The following is a 12,701-nucleotide window of genomic DNA, read 5'->3' as shown; positions in this document are numbered from 1 at the left end:
CTGTTGCATTGAAAGAGTTAGCTTTAAAATTGTCATTGATCCGTTTTATCCATGTAAAAGACTATTATATCTACATGTTTATAATGGTAAATAACAATGTTCTATGCAAGGTACTTTTATGGTTGTATGCAGCTTTAAAAATATTCACAGAAAATGGGATGATTGAAGACCAAACTTTAACAGAAATAATACAGAAGTGTAATATCGATACCTTGTATATTTAAAAAATGGTGCGATATCTGCTGAACCACGTTGGAGCAAGTTAAAAGTTACAATTTTACTATAAAACAAAACAAATTTACAATAGCACAGATTTTTATAGGCATGTCCAAAAGTTTTCCTACTGCGTGATTCATAGTTGTACTTGAGGGATACAACAACGGTGCGAATATGAAAGAAAAAAATGGAATGGTCTAAAAAAAATTGGATTTAAATCAAAGGGCACTTTTAGAACTGTGTCCAGCTCAGTCTTAATGGGATTTTTTTCTAGAGGAAAAAAAAAGGAGGGGGCGGCATTTTTTATTTCGCACTCAGGCGTCCACAACCCTAGCGGCGGCCCTGTGTACGACCCTTTTTTGAACGTCTTATAAACGTGTCACATTTTCACCCCCCTCCCAACATACTTTTTAGCCCGTGAATTATTGTAGCTGTTATAATGAAATGAAACGCCCGTCTCTCTCTCTCTCTCTCTCTCTCTCTCTAACCATCATTTAGTCTTGTATTTTTAGCCTGCGCATCCAGGCCTAATTTCTCTGACCCCCCCCCCTCCCCCCCCCCCAAAAAAAAAAAGTCCTATGTACTTTTTCTTCGGCTTCTCAATTAAACATCAACATATTGAATATATTCTCTAAGTTGTTTTTGGACAGGAAACCCTCCCCCTTCCCACACACACAGCCGCTTTCACATTTTCGACTCTTTTTTTTTTTATTACAATGATGACAAACATTTTTTTTTTCATTCTTTAATACAAGACAAGCAATGTACGGTATCAGATACCGTAAAAACATTTCTTTAGATCTTCAGTCTCAGGCGAGAACGAGAAAATATCTTAAACGTCTTGTTGCTTGTTTCCAATGTTACCGACAATCTTACGGTTGGCAATAGCATACTTTCGGGGTTAAGAAGTGTCCGTCTGTAGCGTTTCTTAATATATAGGCCTAAATACAGCTGCGGATTTACGGCAGTGCGTCAACCCATCCACAAACTAATTTTATTTTTTTATTTTTTTTGCCTAAAATATGCCTATTAAATATTCTTTATAAAAAAAATGGGAAATGAGATTAAACTTACAAGTAGGCCTAGTCTATTCATTTCTTTTAAAATATGATATGTTTTTAGGTAGGCCTATAAGTAATGTTATAACCCTGCCTTGCACACCGCCATTCAAGTTAGTGCAGAAGGTGAGCTCTAGCTCGTGCACTGGCAGAGACTAGACTGAAAAGGAATGTGAACATTGTAGAGTAAACGGAATTCAGCCCAAGTCTCTAATGCTTATGAAAAATCTGTGATAAAGGCAGACCTTGTTATTATGTGTTTGTGATGTCCTGTGAATAAACTTCTGTCCCCGTTGAGTTGTCTCCATTAGATTTATTACAGAATTATTATTAACAAAGGTTTCAAAAAAGTGTAGGAGCCTCTTCAGCAGCGGTCCTCAATCTTTTTAGCTCCACAATCCCCTAATACAATTTTCCACTAGGCGGCGACCCCCAACCATTTTTTTTTTCGTTCATTGGCTAAGGTAAATGTGATTTAGCTAGTGTTAAATTTTCTTAGATAATTAGATGATTAGATCTTCTCCATAGAAAATTAATAGAAATGTTTCATCCCGCAATGGCGTTACGACGCATTTGATGGACAGTAATTTCGGTTGTTGTCCGCTACAAATATTTTCGAATAACAATTATATTTAAAAAAAAACAATTTTAAAAAATCACGTATACGTATTTAAAGTGTCATTCGTATCCCTTGGCTATAGGTCAGTGTTCTTAAGTCTATCTTTGTTATTCCCACTTTTTATTTTATTGATACTCGAAGATCGTTTCATAATTTGTTCGGAATTTATTTTTTGCTTAGATTTTGTTTCAGTTGATATTTTAATACTAATTAAGCCATTACTTGCCACAGCATAGCCAGGGGGTTTTGATTTTAAAATTCCCACCAGGGGGGGTTGCAGTCAAACCCCCTCTTCTATAAAACAAAATAATAATAAAAAAAAATGCAAACGACAATCCCCAAATTCCAAGAGCATATAGCCAAGGAAGATTTTGATTTTAAAACCCCCTCCGAAATCTACGATAAAAACCCCTTTTCAATATAAGACTATCCATACATCAGTCACCAGATTCTAGCCAAGGGGAGTTTTGTGTTTAACCCCCCCCCCCCTTTTTACAGTTTAGTTTGCAGCTAAAAACTATAATACCTTTCAATATATATAGGCCTATAAAAAAAATTACACACTCAAAATTCTATGAGCGTAGCCAAATGGATTCTTTAGCGGGGTTTGAAGCTAAAAAATACCTCTTCAATATAAACAAATTGAAAATTACTCAAATTGCTATGATCGTAGCCAAAGAGGGTTTTGAATTTTTGAAGCTAAAAAAATACCTCTTCAATATAAAAAAAAACAACAACAAATTACACCCTCAAAATTCTATGAGCGTAGCCAAAGGGATTCTTTAGTCTAAACCCCCCTTCAGCGGGGTTTGAAGCTAAAATAAAACATCTTTAATATAAAAAAAAAAGCTAATTACGCACTAAAAAATTATATGAGCGTAAGCAAGCCAAGGTTGATTTTGAGTTTAAGCCACCCTTCTCTAGAGGGCTTTTTTTTTTAAAGTTTAAACCCCCTCCAGGTGGTTTTAGTTTAAATACCCCCATACAGAGAGTTTTGAGGTTGAAAACCTCTCTTCAATTTTATTCTAAAGCAAACTACAGTCACCAAATTCTGTGAACGTAGCTAAGGGGGTTATGAATTTGCTTAAAATCTCCAGAGATTTTTTAGTTTAAGACCCCCCAGCAAATGATTTCGACGATAAAACTTCCATTTTCGATATAAAATCTAAAGCAAACCACAGTCACTCAATTCCAAGAGCGTAGCCAAGATAGATTGCTAATTTCTACCAGTGAACGGGCTCAATTAATAAAGTGCAGTGAATAGTCATCTGCCGAAAATGAAAAAGACTAAATGTGGCTCAACAAAGATGGCTAAGACGGATTTTAGAAGTCAGTTATAGAAATCGGGTCTCGATCAAGGAATCCTATGCAAAGGAATCCTATGCCGAACTGGGAGTCGACCCTTTAGTAAGGTTGTGACAGAGCGTCGCATGAGGTTTGCGGGACATGTTCTCCGACAAAATGAATTACACATAATAAGAGTTGCGATGGCATGGAGGCCATTACGAGAAAAGCGCAAACATGGACATCCTAGTACAACGTAGCGCCACACTTTCATGTAGGTCCTCAGAGCAGGTGGGAAGAGGCTTCAGACATTGCCAGTGACAGATTCTTGTGGAAGCAGCTTACCGCCCAATGCGCCGAACGACGCGGGAGGATCTAAGGCAGTAAGCATAGCACATACGTTTTTTTTAAATAAAACGTTTAATAGCAGGATAATATACTGTAGATACCTCAGAATATGCATTTTGTTGGCTTTCAATACCGGAAATAGTGTAGGCCCTGGGCAGGATTCTTGAATCTCGTTCTATTGGTAGCTTTTGCTACAACTAGGCCTACATAAAATCCGTTCAATGCTCTAATGACACTTAGGAGTAGGTCTTTACGATCCCCCACCCTCATAGCAAATGTAATAAGGAATAAGCCATTTAAAACAAAAATATTTCCGAGTACCATTAGCATTAAAATTGCCATTGAAATATTCGCCACTTGTAGGCCTACACAAAATAATAGAGTGCAAACAATTACTAATGTCGATCACTTTCCCTCCATTTATAATATACTAAATTCGTCGCTTATTCTCACAGTTACACTATAAAAATATGATATTGAAAGGATATTTTTATGACGTCATTGTATTTTGAGAGTGTTTGTTGTTAGCCTACATTATTTACAAATCCATAAAATCATCCCGACAATTTGCGGAATGTGTAAGGGGAAGTAAGAGAGAAGTGAAATTTAAGTGATAAGGGAGACAAGAAATGAATAGTTTCGCTCGCAATCATCTACTCTACTGTGATTCTATCTAGATAGTCTTGGCTAAACCACGTCCACATCCAACGTCAACAGTTGAACAAAGATGTCTCAAAACAGTGATGGTTCCAATTCGAACGAATCGTACGACGATAATGAGTCAAGACTAGCTATTGCTCATTATAAAACTACTAGATCTAGATCGAAATCTAGTGTTGCTGTTGGCAGTGTTGGGTATTCAACATCAAGTTCAACAACTACTAGGTCTAGGTCTAGATCTAAATCAGTTTCTAACTCTAACAATGAGGACGAAAGGTAACAATAAACAGAGCATCAATTCGTGTTATTTTAGATATAGAAAGATGATATCTGCTAAATCTAATAAAGACACTAAAGACTTAAGTCAAGTTAAGTCACTGAAGTCTAGTCTAAACTCTAACACCTGACTAAACTGACTAAAGACAAAATACAGTCACTAAGACACACCGCAGTACTACACTGCACTAATAGGGCAATAGGCTTCAATATTTAGTATATAAGATACTACTAGAGTCTAGATCTAAATAGATCTAATAATAATAAGGCTTGTCTACAAGTCCGAAGATTAATTAATAAGGCAGTATTCCCCATGGCTACTCAGCCACTCAGCTCCAGCATTGCCACATCCATAACCTTTGTAATTGGCCTCCTCTCTTTGATGCCAGTTAAAGCAAGTTGGTGCCTAAGCTGTTCTTTAAAGTGTTTCCGTGGGGCACCTCTATTACGTCAACTACCTTTCAGCTCACTAAAAAAGACTGCTTTTGGCATATGTTCGTCCCACATACGGGATACTTGCCCTGCCCAGTGTAATTGTCAGACCATAAGAAGTCCCTCTATACTGTCCATATTGGCGTTCGCAAGAATATCGCTGTTTGTAGTGTGGTCTTGCCACCGTATGTCCATGATGGAGCTCAAGCATCTTTGGTGAAAGCGTTCAAGTAGTCATAGTTGCTTACTGTATAATACCCAAGTCTCAGATCCATATAGAAGGGTTGAGAGAACCACTGCTTGGTATATATTGATTTTTGTAGACAGACTATTTATTCCACCAAACTCTCGTGTGGAAGCGTCCGATAGCACTACTTGCCCTGGCCAGACGGTTATCAACTTCCCTTGAATGTGATGCGTTATTTAATACTATGATTCTTAGATATGTTAAGTGGTCTATCATGTTTACAGTGATCTTTGGGGCTGAGCAGGTTTTATTGAGTGACAACTAGAACATGACTTCTGTTTTCCACAGGTTTATAGATAAACCAAAAGAGGCAGCAGCATATGCAAATCCGATGACCGTGATCTGGAGATCATGTTCATTGTGAGCTAGCAGGGAACAATCATTGGCATAGAGAAGCTCTGTTATGAACATTTCTTTTGTTTTTTGTATGGGACATTAGAGGTTGAAGATTGAACTCATTGCCACGTGAGCAAAACCTGATGTAGGTGCCTTCATGCAATCACCTTTTGACCCAGCATTACGCCAAAGAAGATAGCGAATAGAGAAGGAGCAAGTACACAGCTCTGCTTAACACCATTTTCTATTGGGAAGTGATCAGTGAAATCTATATAATTATTATTTATACAAGAGACCAGTAGTCTAGAATAATAGATCTAGATCAGGGGTGGGCAAATTACGACCCGCGGGCCACATGCCACATGCGGCCCGCCTGAGTGTTTTATGCGGCCCGCCGACACCTACAGAAATCAGGTGTGCCCACAGTATATACATATTAAAATGCAAATATATCAAAAATAATATCTATATAAATTATTGAAACTGTTTCATTATAAAAAGTGTTAAGTAAACTAAGATTAAGCTAAGTGGCTGTACAATACACTCAGTCAAAGACAAAATCTTATATCAGTATTTATTCAATGCTATGAAGAACTGTGTTGAGTATTGGATATGCTTGAAACAAGATGGCAAGTGTAACAACTGATGGAGTTCGTGCTTTGAATGAGAAAAATAGTTGTTGTTTTATTATTATTATTTTGTATATATCCCAACCATAAACTCTAAACAGCAAAGCTGCATAAAATTGCAACATAGTATTTCCAGAAATGTACATAGTAATAGTACTTATTAGGGCAAGGGGGTGTTAACCACAGGTAATTAAGATTTAGGAACAAAAAATCCAATGTATTCTGTGGGAAGCGTGGTCGAGAGGCCAAGTGCGCTTGAACTTGGCTTGGTTTGGCTACCTAGAAGGGGGCTCGAGGTTCGACATCCAACTCGGGCAGAGTTGTGTTTACTGAGCGCCTAAAGGCAGCACGGAAAACCAACTCCTAGATACCCCCTCCCCCCCCCCCCCCCACCCACTGGTCCACAAATGAGATTGCACCAAAAGGGCTCTGAGCATGCTATAAGCATGAAAGTAGAGCTATATAAAAGCTATAATAATAATAGGTAAGCATGGGCAAGGCAGATAAGAAAACTAAGTTATGTTACTTGGAGGACATTAACTGTGACCTTGTTACCAATAGTTGTAATGAGAGTGGAAGACAGATTTCATGTGTTTCATAATTTCTATTGCAATGGGTTGTTTGCATATGAAATGTAAATGCATGTTAAATCTTTTCAAACAAGGCTTTCCCGTTTCTACAAGCATGCTAAAGAAAAGTTTTGTCATTTTCCTTTCCTGAAAGGTGAAACTATTTCTAGAGAAATGGTTAAAAGTACAACACTTATTTAGATTCCTTAATTGCGCAATTTATAAAAGCAAATTTTAAGGCGTCAAGAACCATTTTTCAATACCATCAGCATATTGCAGAAGCTGATTCAGTTCCAGAGGACATGACTCCAGGAAAAGAGAAGCTCCAGTCAGTACTTGCACGGCAGTCTTATGGGTGCCAGAAGCTGTATTTCCACACTTAAAAAAAACTTTGATGCTGTTCACACTATTTGGGTACACATACATCTGTTCTTCTTCTTCCTTCTCATTTTACATGTTGGAGGGTTCAGATCAGTAATATGAGATGAACTGCGCATGGTTTCCAAATCTGGCAGTTCTCCAAATAGTTTTTGTTCTATAGAAGGGTTTTGGTGTCAGAGTGTTGTTTGGGTCCCTTGATTTAGTATGCACAATTGAAGGACATGGTCAGCATAATCTGGTGATGCTTAACAATGACAGGTTTAGCTCGTCCCAACATTTAACTTTCGGAACATATATTGTCTCATTCAGTGAATAAGCATTTTTTAAAAACCAAAACATGTATAATCACTGGTCGAAGTTGACTGACTTTTATTTCACAGCAGTCACAAGGGTAACAGTAAGCTAGTTCCACAGTTCCGGAACATTATGCACGAGTGTAAAAAGTAAAATACTGCACAATATGTACAACTGTATATTTGCGTGGATATTGTTTTTATAAAAAGACAACTTCAATTTAAAAAAAATCGTATATATATGCGGCCCGCCATTCCCAATTGTTTTTAATGCAGCCCTCGATACAAAAAGGTTGCCCACCCCGGGGATCTAGATATATTTTTTAGCAGAGCCAGAATTAGGGGAGGGCAGACTGAGCTACTGCCCCTGTGAATCCACAAGTGAGGGCCTCCAAAAGAGAGATAATAAGAAATATCCAAATTTTGATGGGCCAAGAACTTTTTTTTTTCTCAAAGTCTTTTTTTTTTTTACTTTTACAGACAATACTTAAAATTATTATGGTTGGTAACACTGTCGTTGTTAAGAAGTGTCTGGTTGTAGCAGGTGGTGCACCCCAAAACCGAAAAGAATATTCATATGCCCCACCCGTCCCCCAGCTAGCGTGTGACCTTAGAGTGCGGTCGACACATACATTCAGATGAAACTCACACTAGAGTTCAAAACATGCTAGGTATTTAACATTGTCTTGAAAAAAAGCTCAATTGAGTAGACAATGGTGCTTTTCATGCTCACTATGGATGGCTGCTACATATGTTGATTCTGAGTTGGAGCCTTAATTGCTATCATACCCTGCAAGAGGTTTTGGCTAGGATCTTGTTTTGAAGAAATGCTGAAAACTTAAAAGTCAAGATCCAACAGTATCAGATTTATAGTTTAATTTTAGGTACTGCAAGGGATTTGATAATTATAATTTTTAGAATAAAAACTATTATATTTTCCTATGCTATGATAGTGAATCACAGTTTTCTCTTTATATTGTAAATTATGTAAACATGTATATAGTTCGCAGAGCTCTTCATCTGGGAAAAAGATTAACAAATACATTTTGCGAAAGGCATCTGATGCTGATTTTAAGTACATATGTGAGTGGAATGGCTGCCAGCAGATTACCAACAGCATGAATGAATTTAATCACCATGTTACTAAACATCTGTTGAGCTACAAACAACAGCTTGATTTAAATATTCATCAAGGTAACTTATATTATCCATTCGTTTGGCATTTTTGTAGTGAACGTCAAATCTGATTTAACGCAGACTAATTGTTAATAAATGGTTGTTGGTTTGTTGCTCCAGGAAGCTAGTCCAACTAAACAATTGTAGGGATAGTATTTTCTTTTAAGCCATACTTGAACAAACTTCTTTTTAAACAAAAATGAACATAGCATTTTGTAAAAATATTTTAACTTCAATGTAGATGTTTGTGAAAACAGAAAGTGAATACTAATAATATGTTGAACAATTGAAAAAAAACAAACAACAAAAGTTTTAAACTACACGCCTTTCTGTTACTAGTCTCTGACTTCCGCATTCACTCCCCTATTAAGATTTATATAAGATAATTGTTATTGGTCCACAACAAATGGAAATTCAGTTTGACTATAATTGACCACATCAGCATAACTACTGTAACAATAACAATATAGATGCAAATATGAACAACATTCACACACGAAACACATACACACTCACAACCAGCACTTTTATGAATTAGACTTATATGTACTTCTCAATAATGACCTTGTAACACTCTGACCAAAAGTGGGATAAAGGATGTCTTTCTAGCGCGCTCTCTCACTCTTTTGTGAGGTATCCATCTTCAATCTCTTTTCCCCGCCCCGTACCTCGGTCGGCTAGCTGTGTAATATATTATAATTATAATAAATCTAATGGAAGCAACTCAATGCCAAGAGAACAAAGACAATACTCATTTAATAAGTAGATTTTAGAACAAGGCCAATATCAACAACCATCCATAATAACACACAGTTCTCTTCCACCTTTTTTCTCCTCCGTTCATCTAGTTTTCTTTCTAGTGCGCTGGCGCACAGCTATAGAACCATTGCAGAACAGGGTTATAGTTCCACTATGGATTTTTCCTTATTCATATTGTTATAAACCTGGTGGTGAAACAGATGGGGGTAGTGGTGTGTGTAGTCAGCTGATGCAAATAGCCCCAGGCCAGGGCTAGACACGCGGTCAACCATGACAAGCTGAGACGGTCATCTGCAATGACTGGCAAAGTTTCAAGACATATCTAAAGTGAATGCTTTACTCAGGCCAGTCACGCCAGGTGCAGTCATGTGATCAACCAGAATGGTCGGGCGACATTTCGTCAGCTTCTGGTATGCCAGCAGGGACCCTATATTAAGAGCAGAGGTGTTAATCAGATGGTTCACTTCAGATGACTTGTTTCGATGTGGTTCAGTGGTGTGGTTCTGTATGGTGCATTATGACAATTTAGTGCAGATTACTGTAAAGTACTATCAAGACACCTTGGGAGTCTGACACGATGTCTTGATCTTTATCTGCGATCGAGTCCGACTCAACAAGCCCAGTGTGTGAAGTCAGTCCTGAACAATGGAACCCAGTGGAAGTCCAGGACCAGCGGTAGAGGCCTGTGCAAGAGTTGATACAGCGGTACATTGTTAATTAATGTTGAATTATCTGTATTGTCAGTGTTACAAGTTGCCAATTGTACAGTATTTGCTGTGATTTATTGGACATTAAACTGTTATATTATTTGGAGCCCTGGGTTGTCAAGTTCTTTGAGTTGATGAAACTATCTGGTCCCTCGATACCCAATGTAGCTGCAGAAGACCATTTCCATTGGACTGTACACTTTTTTTGTGATGATGTGGGCTGTGACACATATTTCAGGTGGGAAAAGATTGTGCATCACTGACCTGGGTTGCCCTAATTCCTTCAATGTAGGTGCAGGACTTTCAAGAAATAATTTTATGAAAATTATTCCATTTCTTTGACTTTCAGGAAGTTACCACTTCGACTGTCAGTGGCAAGAATGCAATGCCGTCTTTGAAGGTCAGATAGAAGACATATGCAGGCATGTCTTCTACCACACTTTTCACCAGTATCTCAAATTTCTAGGCCGTCACATCCAGCAGACAGAGAATCTGAAAAGCTGCGCTCTAGACACACACTCAAGAAATGTAATCCCAGAGCTACCTGAGAGGCTGATGTGCCGCTGGCAAGACTGTGGGGTGGGTCTCTAATTAAAAGTAGATGTCACAAAAATAAATGATATAATGTTAAAACTACAATCAAAATTTATATTTTTGTTATTTTCATTGATTATTTAAGTAATTTTAAAAAACATTTAAACATAAACTCTGTTTTTAATCACTCTGCTTTGGTTATATACATCAGATGGTAACAGACAAGTAGTCATGGCAAATTAACTTTGCATCTCTTCCCAAAGTTTGGTGTGGTTAATTGAAATTAAAGGATGGGATATAGCAGAAGACAGGAGGTGCCCTGTCAATTGTTAATTCTGCTCTAATGAAATGATTAATATCCACCTAATATCTTTTGCAAGTAAACTTTGCATCTCTCCTCTTAGTAGAGTGTTACTATACTTGGGGTGCCCAGCCAATTATAAATCAAACTCACATGAACCAATTACTAGTGTCTGTTTTACTATATGGAATAGTCATTTGTAAAGACAGGAAGAAAGTAGATTTAACATAATTTGTTTTAACAATAATATAGCTTTGATTATAAATGGTGCACACTGCTATTGTAATGTATCATATATCAAATTAATATTAAAATCATGAATTTTTTATGATGACATGTATTCTATAATTTTCAGTTGATCTATGACAACCCCTACATCTTTTATTCACATGTCTGTCATCACTGTGAGGACTACAATAAAGAAATGGATTCGTTTGCCTGCAGATGGGAAGGTAATGAGTGCACTATGTATTAATTCCCTTGTTATTTTTTAAGGTAGGCCACTGACAATAATTACAAAACACTATGTTTAGGGTTACCAGACACCTGCACATCCAAAGGAGAACAAAAAGAATTTAAAAAAAAACACAAGGCTTAGCATTTAAATGATAAAACATGCCAGTAAATCTTAGCTAATTAAGTATCATGTTAATGAGATGAAGCGACATTTTTTTTTTTTTTGCAATAGTTCAAATGACATTTCCTGCAGATTTTGCTAAATGTCCACTTAGCTGCTACTATGCATTGATCAGCTAAAACTGTTTCAAAAGAAAAAATTCACAGATCTTGGGGGGTAAAAGATTTCACACAAGCAGACTTGAATGTACGAACACCATTGCTCTTAAAGGAGGTAGTCAAAAAATATTTCTTCTTTTTGTCCCTCTCTGGTCAATCAATTGAAGATTCATATCAGTACCCCATTCCTTTAGGTGCTGTCTGCAAGACAATACTTCAATTATGATTGAGTTTGTTTGTTTAAAACAGAAGATATAAAGGTTTGAATTTGATTGCTGGATTACATGCTATCACAATAAACAACAGGGGGAAAGCTAGACATTTTCACTCTTTGACTAATGCTTGCCATATGGAGGATGTGACCTAAAAGGAGTACATGTCCTTCTTTTCTCAGACGTCTTTTAACCCTAAATATGTTTCATCATATTTTTTATTTTATACATTTTTTTTTACAATCTTGAAGTGAGTAATATCTTTTTAGAATGAAGTTTTATTTAGTATTCTCGTGGACGCGATGGCTGAGTGGTTAAGGGCTCAGCTTCCGAACCTGGGGTCCTGGGTTCGAATCTCGGTGAAGACTGGGATTTTGAATTTTGGGAATTTAATGGCGCCTCTGAGTCCACCCAAATCTAATGGGTACCTGACTTTAGTTGGAGAAAGTAAAGGCGGTGAGTCGTTGTGCTAGCCACATGACACCCTGCTTGTTAACTGTTGGCTTATAGAAAAGATGACCTTAACATCATCTGCCCCATAGATCGCAATGTCTGAAAGGGAAACTTTACTTAGTTCTTAGGTACCAAAAAAAAAAAAAAGACAACACAACTTAAGCTGAAGAAATGTATTTATTATGTTTAACTTTTACTTGAGATTATTGTCTCATTCTGGTGTTTGAATGACAGGCTGTGACGTATCAAAAAGATTTTGGTACAAGATGAAGGAACATATCAGGTCTCACACCCAGGCCAAGGTCGTGGCATGCCCCACTTGTGGTAGTCTGTTTGCCAACAACACAAGGTACATAGACCATCTTCTACGCCAAGGTCATGTGACAGGTCAGTGTTGATTGGGATAGGCTTGACATTCATGTATTATAGAAAGAATCGATACGTATAGATAAACTTGTCGGTATGGATCTAAAGAT

General features: G+C 37.2%; 1 protein-coding gene across 1 annotated transcript in view; it reads left to right on the top strand.

Moving 5' to 3' along the window:
• Window positions 1-4,050: 4,050 nt before the first annotated feature.
• LOC106055165 (uncharacterized) overlaps window positions 4,051-12,701 on the top strand; it is a 30,962-nt gene continuing 22,311 nt past the window's right edge. The window contains exons 1-5 of the mRNA XM_056010438.1: window positions 4,051-4,461; window positions 8,352-8,542; window positions 10,340-10,569; window positions 11,181-11,277; window positions 12,460-12,612. Of these exons, the coding sequence (XP_055866413.1) occupies window positions 4,253-4,461; window positions 8,352-8,542; window positions 10,340-10,569; window positions 11,181-11,277; window positions 12,460-12,612 (880 nt within the window). The 5' untranslated portion in view covers window positions 4,051-4,252. The remainder of the gene's footprint in view (window positions 4,462-8,351; window positions 8,543-10,339; window positions 10,570-11,180; window positions 11,278-12,459; window positions 12,613-12,701) is intronic.

This window comes from Biomphalaria glabrata, chromosome 14 (assembly GCF_947242115.1).
Source record: "Biomphalaria glabrata chromosome 14, xgBioGlab47.1, whole genome shotgun sequence".
In the NCBI taxonomy this organism is placed as follows: Eukaryota; Metazoa; Mollusca; class Gastropoda; family Planorbidae; genus Biomphalaria; species Biomphalaria glabrata.
This window is presented reverse-complemented; position numbering and strand designations above follow the sequence as displayed.